The sequence below is a fragment of the Haliaeetus leucocephalus genome, unplaced genomic scaffold, assembly GCF_000737465.1.
Source record: "Haliaeetus leucocephalus isolate CR32 unplaced genomic scaffold, Haliaeetus_leucocephalus-4.0 Scaffold173, whole genome shotgun sequence".
In the NCBI taxonomy this organism is placed as follows: domain Eukaryota; kingdom Metazoa; phylum Chordata; class Aves; order Accipitriformes; family Accipitridae; genus Haliaeetus; species Haliaeetus leucocephalus.
The window spans coordinates 15,616,420-15,642,456 of NW_010972609.1; the positions used below are offsets into that span (position 1 = coordinate 15,616,420).

Here is a 26,037-nt window from a genome sequence, read left to right on the forward strand (position 1 = left end):
GCTCATCTTCCCCCCCTCCCCCCCCCCCCCCCCCCCCCGCCCCGCTCTTCATCTCATCCTATCTCAGCTGCTGTTCCATACCTATGGACAATTCTCTTTAACAGCATTTTTACAGTTCAAGCGGCTGTATTCCTTTTAGGTGGAAGAGCCTCAATCCACCCTGGAAAGATATTCATAGTGACAAAGAGATACTGATAACCTTCTTTAGTTTGTGACAGTTTACCTGGATGATCCCTTTGCAGTATTTGCCGAGGTCCTCGGTTTAGCCAGTGCAGTAGAGTTGGCAGCTTTCTTTTAGTAGTCCACTTTTGCATCATTGTATGCCTTATGCAGTTTTTATTTATGTCCTTTATTTCTTGCTTCATTTGGGGCCAAATATAAATTCTTTGCACTCTTTTCAGAGTACCCTGTACTCCTTTATGTAACTTACTATGACAGTCTAAGATAACTTGCTCTCATTCAGCCAGCCACAGTATCCATCCCATTTTTCCTTTTAGCTGATTCCTCGTTGGGGCTGCAGTAAACAAACTCTGAGTCAATTTATCTACTTGCTCACTAAATTGTTTCTCAGTATTGCTTTCAGTCTTCCCATGTACTTTAACACCCTTTACACATATTTTATTCCCACTCTCCCTCTAGACTTGTGAAATAAACCTCCTGTTTTCTTCATGGTGTCCCATTATGTGTTTGCCATCGCCTTTCTCCCTCTCATGCATCCAGTATTTTATTCTATTATCAGCATAGTAGCTATCTGTAGAGAGATATTGTGAGGGGTTTGTCTTTTACTGACAGCCTGTAAGCTCCTTGGCATGATCCTTTCTCTAGTTTCCCCACTATTTTTTCCCTCATTCCTCTAATAGCAATATCTCAGATTATTTTTCCTTCTTGTTCAAATTTAGCACTCCCATTGAGTGCACAATACCTTTGGTTTATTACCAGTTTCCTTAAAAAAGATATCCATATTAATAACCATTTCTTCTCTTTGTGCTTAAGAGCAGAGTATGAGTAGACTAGCGTACAACTGGACTATCAAGGGGGAAAGCCTCAAAGACTATCACAGGCCAGACTGCCTCTAGCCAGGCTTTCTTATGGCCCCGGAAATTTTGGTGCAGCCCCTGGAGAGAGGAGGACTCATGCTGCCGGTATCCATTTTCCTTCACTATTTTTCTGGAACAGTACTGCCCCCACAGAATCAGCTCATGTTGGAATTCTTATTACAAATAATTTTTCTTTGACTGGGAATTTTAGTGCAGGAGATTTTCAAGCAGCTTCTTTCATGTTAGATAAAGCACGGTCTTGCTCTTTGCTCCAGCTCCCTTCTTGATTCTTTTTCTGTCATTTCCATAATGCTCTGCTGGTACTAGCAAAGATGGATATGCTTCCAGAAGATACTAGCACAGTTATAGATATGCTGCCATAAGAAATTAAATCCTCCCAGCACTCTTCAGAGTTGGGACTGATTAGTGGGAGTCTTTATTTCACAGAAAGCTTAACCTTTCTAGCATCTATCCATCTTCTTATTTCACCAGTTCGAATTCCCAAGCAGTTAACCTGGGGTTGCATTAATTGTGCCATATTCAAATTGACTTTAAATCCCTTTTGGTCTATTAATTTTAAAACTCAGCTACTTCTCTCTTGTACCTCTTCTTCTGTAGCTGTGGTCCCCGAATATTATTCACATAAGACAATTTCTTTTCTTTGTCTCTCAGATACCATCATTCAAACACTTTTCTAATGCAAGTGTGTGCAGCGGGGCAGGTGCTCAGCCCTGTGGGATGCAAATAAAAGTATATTGTTTGTCTCTTAATGTGAAAGCAACTCTGTAAATTGCTTCTTCCCCTGCATTTTGCCATATGGGAGTTTGCTGTGAATTGTGGGGGTGCATTTGTGCCGCTAGCTCTCCTAATTCATCTGCTGTCCAAGGAGCCTGACTCGGCCTCGGGGCTGCCAGGGGCAATGGAGATACCTGTGCTCCATTGGGTGTGGGTGGTTGGTACGTGGTATCGTGTCCTGCTGACATTTGAGCAGCTTCCCATCAGTTCATTAAAGGCTCTCCATCTTCCTCAAGCTTATGGACTCATGTTAATGCTGCCAATTGCATCCTCGTCTTACCATTCTGCTGGGCAATTTGATGAAATGCCCATGATGGCTTGATGAAATGTTCAAGGAGGTGCCCAATGTGCAATGAATAAAAGCTGGTGGAGCACAGGCTCTAATCAATTTACTGCTTAATTCCCATTTAATTCAAAATTTGAAGCAATTTCTCTAAGTCGCACACTCCAATCTACTGTTGTGCTTCCTTTCAGTGGCTTCATATCTGCAGCTACCTGCCTTGGGGTCACTTTTTTTCATTTTATCAGCTACAGCAGTTTGAGCTGCTGTACCTGTCTGCCCCAGGATAGCACTTGCAGTCTTTGTGGGATATGCTGCTATTCCCAACTTCTCTTTCTTTCTCATTTGCCCATATCATCCTTGAAATCATCTTTCTCTGATGGCTCCCGATCCAGTTCTCTCCACCACTTCCTGCAGCTACAGCAGTTATTTTTAATTTTTGCATCCCAATCTGCTTTTGAAAGTGTCTAATTTTAGCTTTGCATTTACTATGATCAGGTCCCTTTGGAGCTCTCCCTTGCTCCAGGGTGAATCACTGCACTATATATGTTAATCCCTCTCTTTACTTCTGCAGCTTTTCCTTCTCTTTTTCTAAATTCATCTGATTCTCTAATTGCCATTGCACGTCCTTATTGCCTTTTTGGGCCACTAGATGGTATTCCTTTTCTAAAGACAAACTTATTTCAAGTCACTTGATAGACTCTTTTAAAACACAATTTTCCCGTTGAAGCAGCTGATATTCTGAAGGTGCCTTGGCTCGGTCGGCATGGATTATTGCTGCTTCCCATACCAGTCCCACTAACAGAGGCGGTGGATCCTTGAGTCTGCCTTCATCCGTTCTCCTGTACTGGGGAACATTTGGTCTCTATCACCCATCAGCTTCCTGTGGGCTCGAGAGGCGCCCACAGCCCCTGCTGTAATCTCTGATATTGTTGGGATTTCCTGTAGCCCTCCAATATTCCTGGTTTTAGACTTTTTCCTGAGTTGTCTTAGATTTTTCCCATGCTTTAAATTTCATCTTAAGGTATCCCTGAAGTATTGTGCACAAGGCCGGTCAGATTTGTAGAGTTGCCTTGAATGAAATTGCTCAGAGGAAAAGACTTTGAGGATCTACTCAGTCACACCCTCCACCAAAAGATGTTATAAATTCCTTTTTCCTGACAGTGGAACAGATTTGTAGGATTATGTGGCTGCTTAGATCTAAGCATGAGCTCATGTCCTTTGGGTGGGTCATGGGAGCCTTCATGCCATTTCCCCAGACCTTACCAAAAGTGGTTGCAAGCTCTATAAAAAGTGACCTGGAGAAAGCCAAGGTGATGGGTCAGCCCAGGTTAAACCCTCCTGTAGATGGAGCATGGGCTGGTGAGGGAGGAAGAAAGGAGAAGAACCTTCCTCGGAGCCAGGCCCCACCGTCCCCTCTGGTATCTGCGTGTCCCAGTGCCTCGCTGAGCAGTCTCTTGCTGTTGTCGCTGCTGCTGTTGTGGGTGGATCTGTCTGTCTGTCTCTCTGCGTAAAGAAATACGAAACAGAATTATTTTTCATTTTGGAATCGTGCTGCTGCTGACATGATATTAAGAATAAAAAAATTATATTTCTGGTCTAGCATCCTGAGTTTGGCTCTTGCGTCCTTCTGCTGTCCAGATTCAAGTCAGCCAGCCATCTTGCCTGCAGGCAGTACGCAAAATCCAACCTGGAGCCCGTTACTGCAGGAGATCCGCAACTTGTGCTCATGCAAAATGTTAACTTGGAGGTGAAAAATGGTCCCTTGTTTGCAGACGAGCTGATCTAAGCCTTTCTTTGCCAGGATATTACCAATTGCACAATTATGCATGGAACAGTAGTTGGGAGGTCTCTTTTAAATAGTAACACACCAGGGGGCTTGCCTTCGCTACGTGCTTTCTCTCCCAGCATTTCTCACTATTTCTGTTCAGTTCCAGTAATGCTGGCCATGTAGGAATGCCGGCGTGTGCACTGTGCCTGGTAATGTAGTCTGGTTTGCGTGTAACCAGGCTATGCAACTCTGAGCCTAAATGTGTTGAACCCCTTCTAAGAGTAATTAGGGGAGGATCCTGCTTGCTTAAGCATAGGGACTATTTTAGATGACCTAAGGCATCTGCTGCATCCATGTGGGAGTGGTGGATGGGATACAGGATGCCCAGGAACTGGAATGCACCCCCGGAGACCAGAAGAGATGCCCAAGGCCACATAAGTGTTTCCTACTCCAGTTATCCTTATGTTTAAGGAAACTAATTCCAGTCACTGCTGCAAGCTTGGCTTTTACATGAAAGCCAGACTCTTTCTCTGGTTAAATGCCTTCCAGAATCACGGGCAGAGGTGGATTAATGTGTTGCCGGCACAGGTCTGGACTATGCATCCGGGCTCCCCAGCAGTGTCTGAGAGGGAGTTTCCTAATTTAGGACTTGTAAGGATACCCTGTATCTTCATAGCGCTCGTTAAAGTGTTACAGCTGTAATGAATTCATCTTCATTACACGCTTGGGAGGTAGAGAAGTACTCTTGTCCCTGTAAAAGGCTGACAGATAAAAGGAGGCAGAGAATCAGAGAGACTCAGACCAGGCGCAGAGCCTGAAAAGTAATTACATGCCTAAACAGCTTTGGGAAGAAGCGTCTAAGTGGCAGATCTGGGGCTTGAACCTCTGTCAGCCCCCTCAGGACCAAATCTTTCTTCTTGTGCTGTGATGGTACGGATCAGAAGAACTCAATTATTTACAAATCCTATAGCCGCAGGTATGCGCGCACACACGCACCGCCCCCCTGGAGATGGGAATTGATTTGGATAAGGCTGCAGCTGACCTGAGCTGTCATTCGTACTGCTAATCCAGCTCAAATCAGACTTGTTTTTTTCCCCAGGGACCAGAAAAGGTACTGCACTTTACACTGCAAAGAATTTGTTTTCAGTTTTCCTACACTTGTTCATTACAATGATTGGGAAAACACTAGGTTTTCTAGGGGAAAGATGATCTTTTGACATTTTTCTGGCATGGCTGAAAGCAGAAAGTATCTGAAATGTCTTGAAAACTGATCAGGAGGGTTTTTTTGGGGGGGGGTTGCTTTTTGTTTTTTTTAACTGAATAGAAAGGTTTGCAAAGATTAGGTAAGGGATTTAAAAACCTATGTGACTGCACCCCAGATGTGCTACCATAGCCTTGCAGCACTCTTGTGCAGCTGGTAGGGTTGGTGGTGGCAGGTCAATAAAACAAGTATTTGGAGATTGGACATTTTTCAGACTTGCAGGTGCTGTGCTTCAAATGAAGGAGGGTTTCTTCATGTCTCTGTTAATGAATTCGCTTCGACCACCTTGTACACGGTGTATATCACCCAGGAGCAGCTGGAGCACATGCACATACTGACTCCTGTACTGCAAGCCTCCCAAAACCATGTACCCACCCCACCCAGACTCCCTGCACGTCCCCCAAATCCTCTCCTCCAGAACTGTAGAGGGTTTGCATCACAATCTATATTTCCCCAAATCCAAAATACTCCCACCACCTCCAACCAGCCACTACCACGTGTTTCTGTAAGTGATGTTCAGAGGTTTAGCTTGGGATGGAGCAACTGGTTTTGAAACTCATGTGAAACACAGGTTTGAATTAGACCTGAACCGCAGTGATGCAAGACCGGACAGGCTCAGTGGTGAGCTCCAGCGCCTGATGGGGTCAAGGCCCATCTTCACTGATTTTCCTGGAGGGATAACGATGCAAAATCCATTTTTTCACTCCCTTCATTAGTTCTACGTGGTCTCTTTGCGATTATTTTCTCTGGGCACAGCAGGGTGAATTGATCTACAAAATATTTGCAGGGTTGGTGGAGGATTAAGTATCTCGCACAGATAGTTCAATGCAACAGTTGTTACCCAGGACGGCAGAGAGAAAAACAGGGTGGGGTAAGGGAGTTGTTCATTTTCCTTCCACTAAGGTCAGCCTTAAATAACTCTCCCACCTCCCTCAGAGGCTGAAACAAGATAATAAGGACAAAAATGTCAGAGCAAAGCGCAGGGCCCCTCTATTTACAGCAAAGGCCAAATTGCTAACCAACAGATCGGAGCTTGCTTTCTAAACACCGATAAGCGGCAACTTTGAATTAACAGCCCCGGTTCCTCCGCTGCTGTAAATCAGCCTGACCCCGGCTGCCCGCAGCACCCCAGTGCCTCCCCCCAGCCCGGGGCTCCCCGGCAGGAGGAGGGGGCTGCAGCGGCAGGCTCACCCCTCCTGGCCCCTGGAGATCCCTGTGCCTGGCTCCAAACACCCCCTCATCTCTCCCTCCCCAGCCCCCTAACATTAACAAGCCTTATCAGTAGGATTTACACCTCCTTGTCTAGGAACCCATAGGCAAGCCTACGGACCAGTTACCGGTGTGCCTCCAAATCCTTAAAGTAGCTTTAAGTGTTCAAAACAATCCACTTACCCGGTGATAATTAATGATATCGGACCAGGGAGTCCCCATGCCCTGGCAGGGAAGATCAGAGCACTCTACAGTGGGGTCCGGCCGACTGCGAGCAGGGAGGGGGTCAGCCCTTCTGCAAGTCCTCGGCACCTCCCGGTCCTGGCAGAGCATCCTGGGAGCGAGGAATAACCAGCGGTGCTGGTGATAACACCAGGGAGATGGATGCCTAGGAGCAGCCGCTGCTGACAAGAGCAATGGTGGGTTGGGTTTTATTCGCTGCCGGATGCTGTGTTAGCAAAGGTCCTTTGGTGCAGAGCTGTGCTGGTCGGCGAAACACCGATTCCCACGTGGGTGATGCTGTGGGAGTGAGGGGGAAGGTGGAAGAAATCACAGCTCCTGTCTTGGGTCCCAACCCAGCTGGAGGCATCTGAAGTGCTAAAGCTTGGAGCACCCTGCGAAGGCGCGAGTGGTACCTCCAGATAGCAAGCCACATCTCCTGGAGAAAAGTGGGGCCTCGGGGCAGCAGCATCAGGGCAGCGTTAGCCAAAACCTCCAAGAGCACCCTAATAGCAAAGCAGTGGCTTTTAAAGTAAAGTTTATTCTAGAAAACAGGGTCTCAAATCTTCATATTTAAACTCAGCAGAAAGTGTAGTGCGAGAATGAGTACGTTGTTCCTCAATGTCCCCTTACAGTATCACTTGCAGTCCCCAATTTTATCATCAGAGACACTGTGACACATGTCAACAGTGCACCCACAGCTGCAGAGATGAGCAGTGGCAGACAACACAGAAGTATGTTACATGATCATTTATTTTCAATCTGTGAGACCACTTTACAGCAGAGGACAAATCCAGCCTGAGCCAGCAAAAACCATTCCTTCATTTTTTTGGCATTTCACTCCTTACCCCCTCACTGCCTCAACTGGCTAGAGCACCCATTGATTTCTGCTATGTCTGCTGCTCTCTGGTGGCCTGCCCATGCTTTCCAGCACAGTGGCCAAGGACCAGGTCATCTTCTTCTCTATTTCACCAAAGGCTTCTCCAGGTCATCCATGCCTTTGCTTTCCAAGTGGTGCCTGTGATGCCACCGGCTGTGGAAGCCATGGTGGTGGCACCCTAAGACTTCAGTGCCTACAGTTGTGGACACTGGAGAAAACTCCCTGATGGACTCAATGGCCCCTCTTGTGGTTGCTTCCTGAGGACCAGGTCAAGATCCTCTTTGGTTGTTCTCATGGATTTCCACAACATGAAGAAGGACAGAAGTGGTATCAGTGCTGAAAATGTGTATTTTTGGATTGGTGCTGATTCAGGCTACTTTTCCAGCGTGTCTCCACTCTGTGGAAGTTATTTGTTGCTTTTGTTGTTCACTACTTGTCCTCTAGTATGGTTTCATCACCTCTTCTAATGTTTCTCTATCTAGGCCAAGGATTACTTTTGGGCCATTAATAGCCACAGATTTCATCTTCTCCTCATTGTTAAACACACTAATTTGTTCTGCTGCATCTGCTAATAGCTGTGTCTAGGAACTATTAGCAGCTTTTAGGTGCTATTTTCTCCTCTACTTTCTCAAAAAATATGTGGCCAGTAATATTTTAATGGGGTTAAAAGGAGGACACTTGTTTTTTCCATCTATATTTATAACCTCACATATGCTCTTCCCAAGGTGGATGGGAAAGATTTTGGGAGCTTTACCCTAGAGATCATTACATTTGGTCTATTTTGCTTGGGTAGCTGTACTTGTGTAGAGGTTTGAGCCTGCAGAGGCCAGGGGGGGCTTGAGCAAGGTGCAGCCAAACCAATTTGCTGGTTCCATGGTCCCCAGTGAGCTGGGCTGGCCAAAGGCCAGCATTTCCCTGCTGAGAGGTGTGATGTACTCAGGAGGGACGGCCAGAGGGTTTGGGTTGCAGGAGGCTGTTCTCAGAGCCACAGCACACTTCGGAAACTCCCTTGTCCTCTCGTGAAAGCTACTGGCTCTTCTGAGTTGCTCCCTGGATCGTCTTCTACCAGTAAGCTGCATCTCCAGAGGTGCGGATGGACTCACAACCCTCTCTGCTGTTAGCAGCTAACCCAAAGGTGACAGAAACTGATTGGCCAGACCTGGTTGGTTACACTGGGCTTTGGGTTACATCCTCCATTTTATGAATCAACCCTTTGTGCTCTAAGCAGCAAGATAATGTCCCTGGCCTGGAAGAGCCTGGAACATTGTGAAATCCGCAGTCTGGCAGGAGCCTCTCCCTTGAGCCTGGTGGCTGGCGGGGTGATGGGGATGGCTCACGTGCCCTGCACCCAGGCTGCTGCCTGGAGTAGTTTATAGAAGCAGCTGAGATTACTTGTATCCCAGTGAGTGGTCCCCTTCTCTGCTTGCACAATGCCCCTTTTGAAGCAAGGGCATCTCTCATTGTGTGGCTGCAGATAAGCCGCAGAGCCTCACCCTTCTATAGCAGCCCCCTCTCCCCCCAGCCCCAAGCCCATGGCGGCTGCCCCACCTGCCACGTATCTCTGCAGGCATCTCAGGATTTGGTTGCAAGCATTCCTGTGATTAAGGACCCTCCTCAGTGCCAGGTCCACCTCCCCACCCTTCGACTCGCGCCACTGCCGCTGGCGGGACAGTCACACGCTGCCGCTCCATGGGTGCTTGGACACTCAACGGGATCACAGCTGCTGGAAACCACACGGAGACAAGGCGCACCACGGATGCCAGCTTCCCTGCTCTGCGCCATGCCACCGGCTGCTGCTGCACCCTGCATGGGGAGCGGAGCAAAGCCTGGAGGGGGCAACCGCGGGGACTCCATTTCCCTGTACCGAGTCAAAAGCTACACCTCTGTAGCTCCAACGGCCCATGTACTTGAACGCATTGCCCCAACTACACATCCCCAGCTACCAGTGGCCATAGTGGAGCACCTCCTGGGGGCTGGCCACCACCAAAAGCTGCTCTTGGGGGTGCAGACCCCTCCGGGTGCCTCAGGACCATGTTTCGGCAGGCTGCTGGTGCAGCACAGGGGTGCATTGGCAGGAGGTTCCTCCTCTGGGGCTATTTGTTTCACAAGCCACTGAATTTGCCCTCCAGGGAAAAGGAGGCAGGCTGTCACTGCTGCGTTGCTCTCAGCTCCACTTTTGGGGCAACACACACCCGGGGACGGGCAGAGCAGCCCCGACGGTGGCTGCTGAGCATGAAAGCAGTGGCGGGGATGTGGGTGGCGTTTCAGGGTCCCCTGGTGCTCTCCGAGAACCCACTCGCCTCCAGACCTGACCTTTGCTGTCAGTAAAACTTGCACAAACTTGTAATTGTTAACTAGTTCCCCCATAGCGGGCTTGTTATTTTTTCAGGACAGGGTTCGAAAATGCTAGACATCTACAGTAGTAAAGATTTTATTGTGCTGGCAACGGACTGTAAAACTTGATTACATGACACCAGGGATTGCCTAAACCTCGTTCCCACTGATGCAACTGCTTGGGGTCGGGGGGATGTGAGTGAGGGAGGTGGCTTCAAGTCACGTCTAAAGGTGGTTTAGCACGAAGGGCAGGAGCCAGGAGCAGCCCACTCCCACCCAGCTGCTCCCACCCTTTGGCCAAGTGAGCCCAATGTGGAGCTGAGGATCTGGGGGGGTCACAGGAGGCACGCGTAGCTGAAACGATGGACGAGCGTTTGGCCCGTCGCTGCCTAATCACATGAAAATCATGGGGAAGCCCAACCTGGAAGGAGTGAGCTGAGATTTTTCTTTAGACAAACTTTTTCCATTGAGAAATGGGCTCCCTTTTTGGCCCCTTCTCTCAGTTTGCTGCTGACATGGGCGTTTTCCCTCTAAGACAAAACTTTCCTCAGTTTTTATCCATTTTATATCCATTTATATCACTGCTAGCATTTTTTGTAGTCCAAACGACCATTTATGGTAAGAAAATATGGTTTCCAATAAATAATCAAAGTGATCGTATTTTGGAAGGGGAAAAAAAATTCATAGTAGGAAACTTTTGCAAAAAAAAAATTGGCCCATGCTGAACTTCGAGCCAGCGTGATATCTTTTTTCCTTCCAATAAATCTTCTGGCTTAATTCTGCACCCAAACTACAGTGAGCCAAGAGGGATTCCTGAATGCTCGGGTACAGTCAACCCTTCCCCTGCTGGGGCATGCTGTGGAAATGCCACAAGCTTTTCAAAGCTACATCCAGGATTTGGTTAGCCAAGAGTAAGTGAAGCAACAGACTAATAGTGTGGCACTTCCAACACAAAATAAGATAGCTTTTTTTGCTACATCAGTGGGGTAAGCCTTGGGGAAGGGGGAAGCCCAGCAGGGAAGCTACCCAGAAGAGAGAAGAGAGTGGACAGAGGAGCCTCCTTACAAAGTCCCACTGTCAATAAAACATGAATTCAGGTGAGCACAGGTAATGTTCCAAAGTGCAAGAAGGAAAATGCTAAATGGCAAATCTCAGTGTGTGATTAACCTGGGGAACACCCTGCTCCGGAACCTTTCCAAGGCGACCACTGGACTGAGATCCATCAGACCTCATGCAGTGTGGTGACTGCAGGAAAACAACTGCTAAGGGGATCTGTAGGGTAATTCTGCAAGTTGTCCCCTTTGTGTGAGATGCCGAGTCGGGGCCTTCCTGCTCTGGAGGAAGCATGAGTGGCACAAGGTTTCTGCTCCTGGCTTCAACAACCTACTTCAAATGGGGTAAAATGCCAGGTTTTATCCTGTGTAGCTGCTAATTCCCCATCTTCTCCTGGTAGAAAGAAGGTCTGAGTAAGTGAATTCCCTGTACTCGTATCTTGCTGAAACCTGAGACCTTCTTCATGGGTATACCACTAGGTCATTCAAGTACATCCAATATCTTTTCTGAGGGGAAAGGAGACAGAGATAGTGTTACACGTTCTGCAGAAATGCTATTAACTGTAGTTGAACATCACAACTTGGATTTATTAACAGGAGGCCAAAAGACCTACATGGCAGGGGATGTAACTGATAACCCTGTCTCGCATCCGTTTGAGCAAATGAGTCCCCTCCCTGTACGCTCATCAGAGATTTAGCATTTCTCACCAGCCTTTTTGCAATCGTAGTCATTTAGCAAACATATGATACTTCACACTTAAAGCCATGACAGGGGCGTATGGAACTTCCTAACTCCTAGATGCTGATGGATGGAATTGCTTTGGCTACTCAAGAAATCAAGGGTTTGGTTCAAGCCTCCGGGCATTCTGTGGATTTCAGTGAACTTCCTTCTGATTTATACTGTGTATGGAGAATAAGGCTTATTCTAAGTTAAACAAGCAGCAGAGTTCAAACAGATGAAAATGTCTTCTTTTCAGTGGTGCTGAGCACTTGTAGTCTCAAAATTTAGAGCAATGTGAAGTTTGAAGATCATCTCATCCTCAGTATTTAAAATGGGCCTTTTCAGGCAGAAAAAAAAGTATACTTTAAGCAGAAAAAGTTACAAACATGCTATTGGTGGCAGAAAAGTCGAGCACAGAGGTATCCAAAAAATGGGGTAATGTTGTTAAAGAGAGAGGTCTGTTGCCAAAATCAGACCCACGAAAACCATGAAACCCATCACCTCGTGTTAAAAGCAAACTTACCAGCCAGAATGGAGATAACCAGCTATCTCTTGGTTTTCACTGGGATTTACCAGAAATGTTTCTTGGTGTTGAAGACACCATTTTGGGCAGAGCCCCAGAGAGAAGAGGTGAGGTGCTCAGAGCTCTCACCTGCAAACGGCAGAGACTGAGTCTCTACTCTGGTTAATCCCAAACAGGAATTTGAAGGGGCACCTGGCAGATGAAGGAGGGGACCTGCCTTTCAGTGGGCAAAGGGGGAAAAGCTTATTTTTTCACATACAAAATTTCAAATGCTCTAACTCTGGCCTTGTGCTGAGCTAAAACAACCACCCAAGGTCTCCTGCAAAATGCAGATGGTATTTCTCCCCCAGCCCAAGCTGTGGACACGTGTCTCTCGCTGTGTGCCGCATGGCCAGTGAGTGAGGCTGCAGATAGCCTCAGCGCAATAATGTGTTTTCCTTCCTCTAACACCTGACAGTAGCATGGTCTCACTGACAACTTGGTCCCATCACTGCATACTTTCCAAGGTGATATTAATCAAACAGATTAACATGTTTGCCTTTAATTTTACATTTTAGGAACAGCTGTTGAGCCGCCTCAATGCCAGCAGTGCCTATTGCCAGCATTAGTGTCATTAGTAATCATTGCAGCTGTAATAGCGCCATTATCTCCTGCTAAAAGGGTCACTGATGGCTCAGGACAGAGCTTCAGGGAAGCAAAAACAGGTCAGATGAAATGAGATGGAAACTGCAAACTGTTGCTTCTCTCTTAACTTGCATAAAGACCTGTGGATGCTGCATAGAGGGAAATTAATGTGCATAAGCAGCAAAAATTTTGGCTAGAGCGTCATCAAGGAGGTGGAGCTTGTGTAAGCTCTTCTGTCACTTCGGCTAAAGTAAAGCATATAAATATGGGAAAGAGAGAATGGGGATATTACTACCAGCCAACCCAACCAGTCTTCATCTCTCAGAGCAAACTTCTCTCCATCTCTTGCTGCCCCTTCTTTGGGTAAGTCTGATTGCTGCTCTTTTAGCTTCTACTTGTTTTGCAGAGCTGTTTTCTTAAGTTGACGTAGCTGGTGGTGACAAGTGCTGGCTCACTAGTCCAAGAAGATGAGGTTTCCTCAGGTCTTTGAGCATGTTGTACTGGTTTTTGGCCATCATCATAAATAACAGCCCCTTCTGACTTAGCAGTGAGGGTTTTTCCTCTGAAGATGTCTGCTTATCTCAGGTCTCCTGGGCATGTATGCTACAGGGCTTGGTGGGATGGCTCTTCCAGTCTCGTTTGGCCTTTTGGGGGAAGACAGCAGGGAGGCCAGGACTGATGTGAGCATGTGGATGGAGATGGACTTCTGGTTATAATCATTAGTCATTTACTGTAAAGACTTGTAAAGCCTGATGCAGAAAGCTCTCCTTCCCTCTCAAGCTAGGGCATCTTTAGAAGGTCCATCTGCTACTTTGGTCTCATTTTCATGCCAAAGGAGCTGAAGGACATAGGATGCTTGATGACAACTTATTTCTCCCTCCTACACCTCCCTGTGTCTCCTCTGCCTCTTAACCCTAGGCCTCACCCTGCTCACCATGGCTCTCTGGATCCGATCACTGCCTCTCCTGGCCCTTCTCGCTCTTTCCATCCCTGGGACCAGCCATGCGGCTGCCAACCAGCACCTCTGCGGCTCCCACTTGGTGGAGGCTCTCTACCTGGTGTGCGGAGAGCGGGGTTTCTTCTACTCCCCCAAAGCCCGACGGGACATTGAGCAGCCTCTAGGTAAGTCAGGCTCACTGTGAATGCAGTCTTATGCTATGCGATGCAAAATGTAAAAACCGCCTGTCTTTGACAGTGACACCAAGAATGTCCTTGATGGGGAATGCCAGGAATACCTTTTACATACCAACAACATCACATTGCCAATGAAAAGGTCTTCAGGTTAAAAAGGCAGATGGGAGGGCATGCAGGGAAAGAGGATTTATGAGGCAAAAGGAATTGTGCCTGAAAGCTCAAACTTGTCTATTTCTTTGTGTGGCCATTACACTGGCCTGGGAGTGGTCATAGAAAAAAGAGGTGGAAGGAACCCAGGAAGCCCCCCTCTGCCCCCAAGACAGGATCATTTGTCCCCATCCTATTCCTGACACATGCTTGTCTAGTATGTCCGTAAAATCCTCCAGTCAGAAATCTTCTTCTGCCTTCTGAAATTGCCTGTTCCCATGCTTAACTGACCTTCTTCTTGAGTGTTTCTTCCCAATATCTAACCTGAACATTCTTTGCTGTAAATTATTTTTTGTCTTATCCATAGTGAACATGGGGAAGAGTCTACTCCTTTTTTCTCTATGGCTGCTTTTCAAAATATTTGAAGACTGTTCCAATGTCTAGTTTTAACCTGCTCTCAACTAAATCCCCTCCAGACTTCCCCACCCCCCCAGTCATATTTTCTAGATGTCTGTCCATGCAAATTGTTCTGCATTTGGTTCACATCCTTACTGACTGGTGATGTCTGGAGAAGTGTACAGGACCCCAGTTGAGGCCTTGCCAGCAAGTAGAGTGAGCAATCTGGAAGAAAAATATTGCATGTTTTTCACACCATGTTCCTGTCTACACAGGTGATTTGCCTTTTTCAAAGCAGCACTCCACGCTTGATTGATAGTGATCACTGTCTCCCTTGGATGCCTTGGCCCTCCCTTGGATGGATCAGCAGTCCTTGAAGGACCACTACCACAGCCAAACCCTTGTCCTAGATGTGCAATGCAGTCTTCCTGCCTACCTTTAGCATCTTTCCCGTTTCTTACTGAACAGCATCCCCTCTTTTCAGTGTTTCTGTAGTTTCAATGATAATTTTTAGTACTAATCTTGCCCTTCAGGAGACTTGCAGCTTTATATCATCTCTTATTTCGTGGTGGTGAAATGCTGGTGGAGCTGCTTTGGTTCCCCTTCTTAGGACTCCTGGACCACTGATGAGTGCAAGAGCCAGGAGGAGATGACAGCCCTACCCACGCACCCTGCAGTGCAGTGCTGGGTCAGTGCCCCTGGTCCAGCACTTTGTGTCTGCATGGCAATGCAGGTGGCATGAGGCAGTCCAGAGAGCTGCCCTTCAACACAGTATTTGTATCTAGATGGGGCCATCTCCAGCTGTAATGCAAGGATGATGTCTCTCCTGGAGACGGGTAACTGCAGTTCTTCTCAGCTTTGGCTCCTCTATGAATCCAGCAAGTACACTCTTCTGTCTTCCAAGCTACTAATGGAGACTGTAATAGATGCAGAAGAGACCCCTGCCAAATCCCAGCCATTTCAAGATGGGCCATCACTTAACTTCCTCTGACTACGATACACCTCTCCTACCATTTCTCTTCCCATCACACACTGGTTTCATCCGTATCTGATTCCTTCTCCTGCGTATGTAACCATCTTGTGAAATAGTCTTAGAGGTCTTTGGAAGGTGAAGCAAGGTAATGTCATAGCAGAGGGTTTGCCATGATTTGTTTTGAATGGCCAGCTGGGCTGTTAGTTGCTCCCTTCTCTGATTATTTGTTTCTGAAGACCGCCATGAATGGGTTGGAAGTTTCGTTAGCTAAATTCCCTAAATACTGTATGGAGAATTTCATCAGGGCCAACCAGTTTGAAAGTAGCTGAGGACTTTCTACCTTTTTCCCAGGACTTTTGCCTGAGTCACCATCTTGTTGTCACACAAGCTGGTTGTGTTTACAGTCTGCTCGCAGCTGGCTGGAAGGATGAAGACAAGTAAATCACAAAACATTGACTAGCTATTTCCTCTTCTGCTTAATGCTGGACTAAATCTTTCCTAAATTTTCCTCCTAGCACACTAGCATAATGATTTCTTGTTACTCTTGTGCCTCGTTCATTGCATCACACTTTGGGGGCTTGGGGATTTTGCATCTTGTGCTGTACTTTTGTATTGCCCTAGAAACCACATCTCATTCTCGCTTTCCAGGCATTTTCTTTTTGTTGTTAGGGGCTCTTTTCTTCCTACAGGAAAAATCACTGCTTTATTTGCCATTTTCTATATTTGGCAACTAAAACCTGAACAGTTCTGTCCGCAAGTTTTCAAGTTCCTACCAGCAAACGAGATATTCTGTTGAGTTCTGTGTGTGTCCAAATCCCCCAATTCATCATTCCTTCTAAAAACTCGTCCCCAGCTGTGAACACGGACACACATGAACGCTTTTGCCATCGGCTTGAGGCTACATCCTGGCAGCCAACAGGAGCAGGCTGTTCAGGACCAGCTGGGAAATGCATCCAGCCCTAGGACTGGACTGTCCTTGCAATCCCATGGACATCCCAGTTGTTTGCCCAAGCTCCCAGAAGAGTGGGTAACTGCCAGAGGGAGGCTGCAGTCCCAAGCAACTCATCTCTCAGCCCATTTTATCATCTTTCTTACTAGCTGCTCACTAGTTTCTTTTCTTCTCCACACCTTCCTCAGTAAAGCCCCTGTATCCCTTTGTCCCTCACACTGCTGATATCCACTCAGCTTGGCTCCTTCTGAGCACCACAGGATTATTTTGGGAGAGGAAACGCACAGCCTGAAGGTGCTACAAGCAGCATCGACCCAGGGAAACCTTTGCAACTTCCTCCCCATTTTCTAGCCAACTCTGGCTTAAAAATCTGGTATCTGCAAAGGGGGTGTCTGCAGGACTCAACAGCCAGGGCTGATGCTGTGTGATATCCCATGGCTTATCTTTTTCTTCCCTGGCAGTGAGCGGTCCCTTGCACGGTGAGGTAGGAGAGCTGCCCTTCCAGCAGGAAGAGTTTGAGAAAGTGAAGAGAGGGATCGTCGAGCAATGCTGCCACAACACTTGCTCCCTCTACCAACTGGAAAACTACTGCAACTAGCAGCAATGCCAGTGGCAGGGAGCTCGTGGGCCACAGGTAGAAACAGGCACTTATGCTACTGCACCTTCAAAGCAATTGAATAAATGTTGTGGATCTATTTAAACGACTGTGCCGGTTCATGCGTCCATGTCTCGGGGAGGGGGCACTGGTGTTTACTTTAGGGTGTCGTTGTACGTGCTCCGGTAATGCAGTTTCAAAAGGTCCTGGACCCACGCATCAGTTCACACTGCCATCCAAATGAACTGCCTGGGAGGGAGGGAGGAGGATTACACAGTGACAGAGTGGATAGGCAAAGCACCCAGTACCTCCGGTGCCCAGGGGACGAGGAGGAGAGGGCAGAGAGGCTTGAACAAGATTTCTCTTTCTAGGGAAACATTACAGGGGAGTATCTGTGGTAATGTCATGCTGATCAACTTCCTGCAGTTCACAGCCCAAATATAGCCAGGCAGCTGGGACACAGAACTTCCTCAGCTGTGTAATGGAAACAGTTCAGATTAAGCAAAGAATTAAGTCACCTATTAATTGTACCCAGAAAATCATGGATGACCGCCATGACCAATTTAGAAAGTGTGTCCAGTTCCCTCTTCTGCTTGTGGGAGGCTCAGGCAGAGTCCTTGCTGTGGGACACCCTTGTCATTCACAAGTATTCGACAAGTCACGTGCAGAAAGCAGTTTTCATCCAAAAGGAGTTTTAAGTGTATTGGCCAAGAGCTGGGCATTTCAGGGCAGCATCCCTGCTCCTGTTGCTGCAAACATCTTTCAAGTATCTGCCCCAAAATCGCTGCTTTCTGGGAGGAAAAGCTGCCACGGCAATGCTAGCTGGCTGGGGTGGCAAAGAGTGTGGGGAAGGGTCATGTCCCCTCTGCCAAGAGACTCCTGTGCCAGTGTAGTGGAAGCCACGCAGGAGGTGCCCATGGGATGGGCACACCCTGGCAGAGGTGGCAGCAGTGGCTGGGACTGCATTTTGCTGGTGGCAGATTTTGAAAGCTGTTCTGAGAGAAGGCTGTGGTTTTAACAGCCTCTTTTCCCAAACCAGATCCAACTGCCTCCATCGGAGCTGTGCAGATGGAAGCTGCCATCTCATCCCTGCCAGGATGCGTTGCTTCCGCTCCTATCATGGATGGAGAACAAAATTGGCAAAACCACTGCAAACTGAAGGGCTGGAAGAGCAGCCAGAGGAGCTGCTGAGAAGAAGACACAGCCATAAAATAGGAAATCAGAAAGCATCAGTGATTTGCTGTGGTGACCCTCCATATGGGCTCCCTTGATGCATCCAAGAGCCCGTGACAGGGGCCCCCTCCTGCAGCTGCCACACCAGTGCTGCTCTGCTGGTGCTGCTCCTGACCACCCTTCCATCCCTCTCCATTGCCCCTTCCTCTGGGTCCCGCTGAATATTCCCAGCAACAGAGCTTGCAACAGTGTCAGGCAGCCATGGGCCAAAACCTTGTGGTTATGAAAGCATGGCAAGATGTTTGCTGTTTCTGAGCTACTTGGCTACCACCAAACCTCACAGCATATAGCTCCAGTGGTTTCTAAAGGCGACTCCCTAGAAACAATTCTTCTACCTGTCCTGGTACCCCATGAGATCAGGACTGGTGTCACTGCAGTAAAAATAGCAGAGCTATTGTTCATGGTAAGGCCACCATCATATTCAGGCATGCAATGGAGTTCCAGCAATCCCATACACCCATCCGCCCCAAGGAGATCTCACCCTGATCCCAAAGGCAGAGCATCAGGTCTGCTTGCATGGTCTGGAGGGAAAGTATATCCAAGAGAAGTGCTCCCCTCCACAGATGAAAACCCAAGTCTTGTCGGAGTTGAGCGGACTTGTCCTGCATCACCTAGGACCAAGACCCTGCACTCAGCGTCAGGGGTCCATGGAAAGAAAGAAAGTGAGCAGAGAGGCTCTTCTAAGACAAGACTGAGACTTTCTAGTGCAAATCTCAGATCTCCATCTGTACCTACCTGACAAAATTGTACAGATCTGCTGATGGGAAAGTTTGGAAGTATGAATACTGGAAGAGAAAGAGGTGGTGTATGAGGAACTTTGGGTGCCTGACTTCCAGACTGGTGCTAGCACTTCTCCAAGTCCTGCACAGTGGTGATGGAAACAGCTGGAAGAAGAAGGATTTAGCCAAGTCTATAGAGACACCTCCTGCTTCTCTAGGAATGGGGCACATGCGTCATGCCAAGGACAGGCACAGACTGGAGCAGTCTAGAGCCCTCATTTGTAATATCAGAGCTGCATCTTGCATTACAGAGATAGCCTACACGTGTTCAGCACCAAAGGGACTAGCAGTCACTTGCAGCAAGGTCGAACTCCCACAGCAGAGCATGGTGGTTCCTGCGTCTAACCCAGAGCTGTTTATCTGCCGGCACTCTTGCCCCAGTAGTGATACTCGGGCGAGGACAGCTCTTTGGAGATGCCCAGCTCGTTTCCTGCCTTCTGCCATTGTTTGGTTTGCTCCTTTGTTTGTTTGCGTTTTCTGAATGCTCTCAATTAGGACTGGTTGGGAAATTGCAAATGCCACGTTTTTTGCTGGAAAACATTGATTCATCAAAATCAGCACTTCCCACAGGACCAGACTGGTTTTAGCAAGGCAGGATTCGAAGGGATGAAGGGACACGGGATGTTCAGGTGCCCGCTCTGCAGGCATCAGAGCAGGGATTTCATCCTCTGTGCCCGATTGCCCAAGACCACACACTAACCACCAGGCTCTGGGCTACCCTGGGGTGGACTCATCTCTTTCTGCTGAAAAATTCCAGGAGGTTTCAGCAAACGCAGATTGGGAATTGTTTTGAAATCTTAAGATGAGGCAGGACCATCCTCTCCTACCCAGCTCAAGATACAGTCCGATACTTTCTTGGCAGGTTTGGATGCTAGATGAGATGGGGGTCTGGACATACTGGGGGCCCAGCACATGATTACTCAGGGCTGCAGCAGAAATGAGAAGGATGAGGAGCAGAGAAGGGCCGTGATGGACATTCTCCACCATTCCCCTGCCTTTGTGCCTTTTGGGAAAAGGAGGCAGCAGGTCCCTTGGTGGAGAAAGGAAGAGGAGGGAGTGGTGACCACCTAGGGTGGGGAGGGAGGGATGGCCCCACGTCTGCGGGGGGACCCAGGCAGTCTGAGCTCTCTGCAGAGCACATGCAGCTGCTGTTGCTCCCTTTCTCCCCAAAGCAAGAGCTGTCCTGGAGGCGTATGGCATAAGGTGAGCTACACTGCTCTCCAGGAGGTGCAGGAGAAAATACTGCATCAATATAAAAGCTGGAAAAAACCAAAAAAAAAAAAAAAAAAAAAGTCCTTATGAATTCACTTTGCTTTCCAGAACTGAAAATAACATAAAGGGCCAGCTCTTCACTTCTTAAAAGCTGCATCAAGGTGAAGGCCAGAGGAGAACAAAGGTACTTTTTCCCCTTTTTTCTGGGACTCCAGGGAAGGAAGCCGGAAGGCAACCCTATGCACTTTCTGCACTGGAGCACATGGCTCCTTGGCTTGCAAATGTGATGCTGCCAGCTGGCTGACCCTGTGCTGTGGCAGAGCAGCAGCTTTAGCCCCCTACCTCACCCAAACCTGAGGACGGGCAACAGCCCAGCGTGTCCTTAACTGTGGTCCAGGATGGGATTTCTTTATAAAGCCTCCCTCAAACCCCTGTGCCCTTGCCCAGGCCATTCCCTGCTCTCAGATGTGCTTGGGAGATGCCAGATCTTACGAAGTCCTTCAGGAGAAGTGACTCAGGGACAGGGAATGCTGCATCCATTGACCTCCCTCCCCGTTCCTCCCCTTGCCAGGCTTTGCATTGTGATCTTTGGGAAGCAAATGCATCCAGCCCCCTTTATTCTGACTCAGCAGTTGCTTTGAAGTGATTTTTGCGGTAGCGGTGGGGCATCATGCCCGGCTAAAATATCTTGGCTCTGCTACTCTTGCAACAAACTTCCAAAGGTCTCATGCTAGCGGTGGAGGGCAATTTGAAGAGAATGCAAATAAAGGTTTCGTTCGGTTCATTCATGCTGCTTGAATAGAGAATTGAAAGCTGAGCCACAGAGGGGATTGCAAGACAAATTCTTTGGCCTGCCGCGTTGTTAACACTGCCTAGAAAAGAAAGGACCAAAGTTGCCCATTTCCTGCGTGCGTGAACTCTTACCCAAAAGGGCTCTGCTCTGGTTTTGAGGAAAGGGGTGCGATGCACACAGAAACGGGAACGGAGGGGAGCTGCTGTGGGGCACCGACCGGCAGGGTCCCCGGCAGCCAGGTGACAGACCATGTCCTCTGGGTTGCGGGATGGGCTGTGCTGCTCTGGCTTATCTGGAGAGGAAGGGAAGGCTGCCACTTTTCCGGAGCTAATCCGACTGTATTATTTCCTTTCCTGGGAAGCCACAGATAGAAGAATGCTGTCTATTACCCTGGGAACTCACAGATTCACTCTATGTAAGAAATAGCCAAACTATACCTTGGGATTTTTTTTTTTAACCATCTTATCAGCTTTTTAGGAAATTTTAAACCGGCTTACAGCCTCTCTCTTTATCTGCAGCATGATTCCTTAATAACTGACTTGCAGCAATGACTCAAGTTGGAAAGCATGCATTGAGCAGATTGAGTGTTAACGTCCCAAATGCCCTCTGATTTAGATCAACCTCACCAAAGACACCTATTTGGAACAAAAAATAGCCCTTCTTCTTTCTCCTTTCACCCTGGGCATGAAAAAAGCTTTAGGTCAGGCTACAAATTGATCTGAAAAGTCATTGCCAGTGCATTGTCTCTGGGTGAATTATTCCGGCATGCTGCAGGGAGGAAGGAGGCTGGTTTTTTCCAAGTCCAATGCCAGGCTGGCTCTCGCGTCCCCCCAGTCCTGTTGGGCAGAGCAGGTGGGAGCAGGTCCGGGACAATAACGGGAAGTGAAACAAGCCCATAGGAGCACACAAGCGAATGATCCGAGCCTCAATCCTTTCCCTCCATCCCCAGCCAGCTTCAGAAGCGACAGTGGAAGGTGGATGAACCATTTGGGCTCCTCTGACCTCCTTTCTGTTGCTGAAAGGGCTGGCCAAATTATGGCGCTTTTTTTTCTGCCTGGTAAATGCCAGGATTTCCAGGATGCGCGTGGTTGCTCACACTGAAATTTCCCACTAAGTGTTTTCAGATTTTGGAAGAAAATGGATAACAGAAATAAATTTGGCTTTTGATTTCCAGGTTGTTGTTTGGGCTTTGTAATGCTAGATTTTGTGTGTGGGGATGTTTTACAGAACTGCCAACTTCTGAAATGTAACTCTTTCTCAGAAAATAACGCAGCTTCCTCTTTTCCAATCAGAAAACGGAAAATCAAATATAAATGACACCACCCACCCTACATTGACAATAAACCGTTCTGTGGAAGTTTCAATGGAAAAATTTTCTACCCTTTTTTCCACTTATCAGAAACCTCCTCCACTTTGGAGGCTGGGACCCAGCAGGGTCCTGGCTCTGCAGATGTGCCTGCCGGCAGATCTCGCACACCCAACTTTCCAGCTTCTCCTACCTAGTATGGGAACGTTCGGGGGATTTTTAAAACTTATCCCCCATAAATGCTGTCTTGGCCCCTGGGCTTCTGCTGATTTCAGTGGCGAGAGAGAATTCACGGTGAAACAGCTTGAGACCCGACCCACACCTAGTTAAAGCACACCCAGGGTGCAAACTGTAGTGTGCTCCTCTCCTGCCTCTGAAATTGCTTTTTCAGTCACTTCTTAAATGTCTGCAACCTAAAACTGGCCACTTTTTTCCAAATGCTGACACCTTCCTGAAATAATAAATTTCAACCCCCAACAAGGAAAAAAAAATGACCCCACAAAATTCTGACGACATGTAGACAGGTTATTTTTCAGTCCTAGTCCCAGTGCAGGTGTTACAAGGCAGGTGTCCAAAGTGCTTCCCTGTGCACCCACCTGTGTTTTGGCTGACTGAAGCGCGGGTGCTTCTCGGCGGTGAGGAAGCGGTGGCAGGGAGGGGACGAGGTCGCCCTCCGGTTCGTGCAGCTGGGGTGGGCAGGGGGCACCCGGCTCAGCCTGGCTTATGCCAAGGAGGCGGGAGGACTGCCAAGGGCCAAAGCCCCTCTCGGGAAGTGCTCCTCCAGCAGCTCCTTTGCTCCTGCAAGATCGCTGACCTCATCCTGGGGACACGGAGCGGCACCGAGCACTGACGTCATGCCCGTTTTTCCTTTATGGTTTTGACTACAGAGCCCTGATGTCATTCTCGAGATGCTTGCCCTTAATCTTCACCCCGCGGAGCTGTTGCTTTGACTGCCCCGTTTCGCTGTGCATCCCATTTAAGAACATAGGACTGGGAGCAACTTTCAAGCCATTCGCCTTGGCCCTTGCTAACCTTGCATCGCTGTGCCTTCTTCATCTCCAAAAAGGCTTTTTACATCCCGATTTCTTCCTTTAGCCTGTGTGCAGTTTTAGTTTCTGGAACCTTTCCTGAGGAATTCATCCTCTCCTGTTGGGCTTCACAGTCCTCACAACCTGGAAAAGATCCTGAGGTTTCACATATCTGTTCAGAGCAAAGCAATTATCCGTGGCTCTGTCACCGAAATAGGGCACCACAAAAATGCTCGGAATCTGTTAAAGCCAGATTCCTGAGACGGCTTTCCCTTCTCCTGCAGTCCCAGCTGCTGCCAGGGGATGGAGCACAGGGCAGCCCACAGCTGGATCCCACACCGCTGCCTGCAGCTGCCTGGCAGCACCATCTAGGGCAGGGCAAGGTGGCACGGGCACCGAGGACCCCCCAAAATAGGGGGGAAAGATTAATACATACAGACCGTGCAAGGTGCTGGAGAAAATCTGGCTGGTGATGTGATGCTGGAGTAAGACTGCACCAAGGCCATGGGACCAACGGAGCTGGGGCAGCAAGGAGATGGCTGGAGCAATGCGAGCAAACTGCCCGTCGACCCGCAGGCGGCTCCTGACGGTGATGCCAGCCCTTGCTGGCATGGCTGGTGACCTGGAGTGATGACGACTCGGGTTGCTGCTGCTCTTGCTCTGGTCTTTCTTTAAAGGCGGTACTTCTCCAGGGAGGATTTTGCTTGCCTTTCTGAACCTCTGGGCTCTTGAAGCCGGGACCGCCAGCCTGGCTCTCACACCCCAGGGCACCCTCACTACCGGTTCACTTGCCACCCTGCAACGCACCTCTCTGCCGTATGCTATGGGGAAACTTTACCTGCCCAATATTTCCTCTGATGAAGCATATACCTATGGAGTGTTTTGGGTTGTATGGGCATGTATTTTCAAGTCAGAAATCCCCTTTTGAGCAGACCCAGGTTTAGGTCCGCAGTAACCTCCTGCCCCAAAGATCCTGTGCTGTGCAACAAAACCCTGGGGTCTTCTGGCTCGCCCTGGCACTGGAGGACTGCCAGAGCGTAGATATAAGTCCTGAATATAAATATTAATGTTGCAAACAAAGCTGGGATATCTCCCCACCCAGCATTACCACTGGGCTGGTGCTCAAATCCTCACTCCCACCCAGCTCACAAGGCATTTCGTGGCATCACGGTCCTCCTCCTCGGCTGTGACACAGCTTCGATCAGCTATTCTGCTGCTGGGGACAGCCATTATTACCCTAGCCGGCATCTCCTCCCGGCGGGGATGAAGCCCTAACGAGGGGTTATGAAATGATGTTATTGCCAGCAGAGGGAGTGCTCAGAGCTCCAGCTGTGCCCAGGGAAAAATTGGGAAGCACCAGGAAAATGTATTAAAACCCTGGCTGGAGCGATAGGATACTGAAACGAAGGTTGACCTTGGCTCGGCCACCAGCCTGGTGATGCTCAGCTGTGAGAGGGTGGGGGAATAGATCTGCCGCGAATCCCGCTGGAGAGCTCGGGTACCAGCTGAGCCAGAGATGAGGATCCCCAGTGAGGGACATGCTTAGACTTGGATCATTTTTGCAGTGCCTGCTCCAAGCTGTCAAGTGAGATTCCCCCATTGATTCAGTTCTGCCTTTGGGCTCTTACAATTGCTTTCCACCTGAAGTCGTTGCTGCAACTCAATTATTAAGGAGTCACTCCTATAGCATTTTATTTCCAAAACAATTCATACCTCCATCCCAACACCAGCTCAGTCCTTCTGCCTCACGTCGGTGCTGGAGTTGGGAGGGACTCAGTGGGCTGGGAGCTGTGGGAAGCTCGGGCTTGGCTCTGCCCACCAGCTGAGCGTTCTAGGTAGAGCTTCGTTTGAATTTAGGCCAAACAGATCAACACACAGCTAATTTGTATTACTTCAGTGAATTAAAGACTTAACATCTGGCAATATCTATAACAGCCTCTTATCTTAGGAAAAGGGTCTAAATTATTCTCCATTAAATGCCTCGGTGGTGGGGGGGACCTCTCCACTCACATACAATAATAGAAATATAATTAGTTACCCAAATGCACATCGGCAAAGACTCGTACCAGGTCCCCTCCTAACTGTGTGGATCCCCCAGGTTTTTAAAGGAAAGCTTTTCAAGCACCAATGCGCAATTTTGCAACTTGCCTCTAAACGGATCAGTAACTAGAGAGAGTAATGTAACGAAGTCAGGTGTCTCTGGGATTGAGTTAGGACAAGCCCACAAGGGGATCCTGATGTGGATGAGATAAATATGTCATTAAATCACTTGCAGAGTGAGGTTACATAGGGAAAGCAGAGCACTGAGTTAGGAAGATGTTGTGTATTGTGAGCACAACCACCGGCTGATTAACACCCCTTGCGAAGCCTATTGCAAGCCTGATAAAAGACAATGGGCCACATTTTCACTGCTAAATACATCAGGGATGAAAAGGAGCTGGGGGAAGAAGCAGAAAAGAGCAGCAGGAATGACCTGACCTGCCTGAAGCCTGCCCTTCTACTGGAGAGCAAGGAAGCTAGCCCTACTTATCTGAAAAAAGGTTGAGAAAGACTTGGTCACAATCGAGATGGTGGGTGTGAGAAGAGTCCTCATGGTACAGAGCAGCCAAACTCCTTATGGGATTTAATGTCTGGAAGGCGAAGTTAAGCCTGTCTGGACTGGAGTGGTGTTTGGTGGGCAAGATGCAACTACTCAGTGGGACACTTCAGCTGTCTACACAAAAGATTTGCGTTGCTTTAATCAATGGAAGATGAAGCTTGTTCAACGGGACCTGCCTGCTCATCCC

General features: G+C 48.3%; 1 protein-coding gene across 1 annotated transcript; it reads left to right on the forward strand.

Moving 5' to 3' along the window:
* The first annotated feature begins 13,641 nt into the window (after nt 1-13,641).
* On the forward strand, nt 13,642-16,903 carry INS (insulin). The gene is made up of 2 exons (XM_010563895.1): nt 13,642-13,828; nt 16,767-16,903. The coding sequence occupies exons 1-2, from the start codon at nt 13,642-13,644 to the stop codon at nt 16,901-16,903; spliced, it is 324 nt and encodes a 107-aa protein (XP_010562197.1).
* The last annotated feature ends 9,134 nt before the right edge of the window (nt 16,904-26,037 follow it).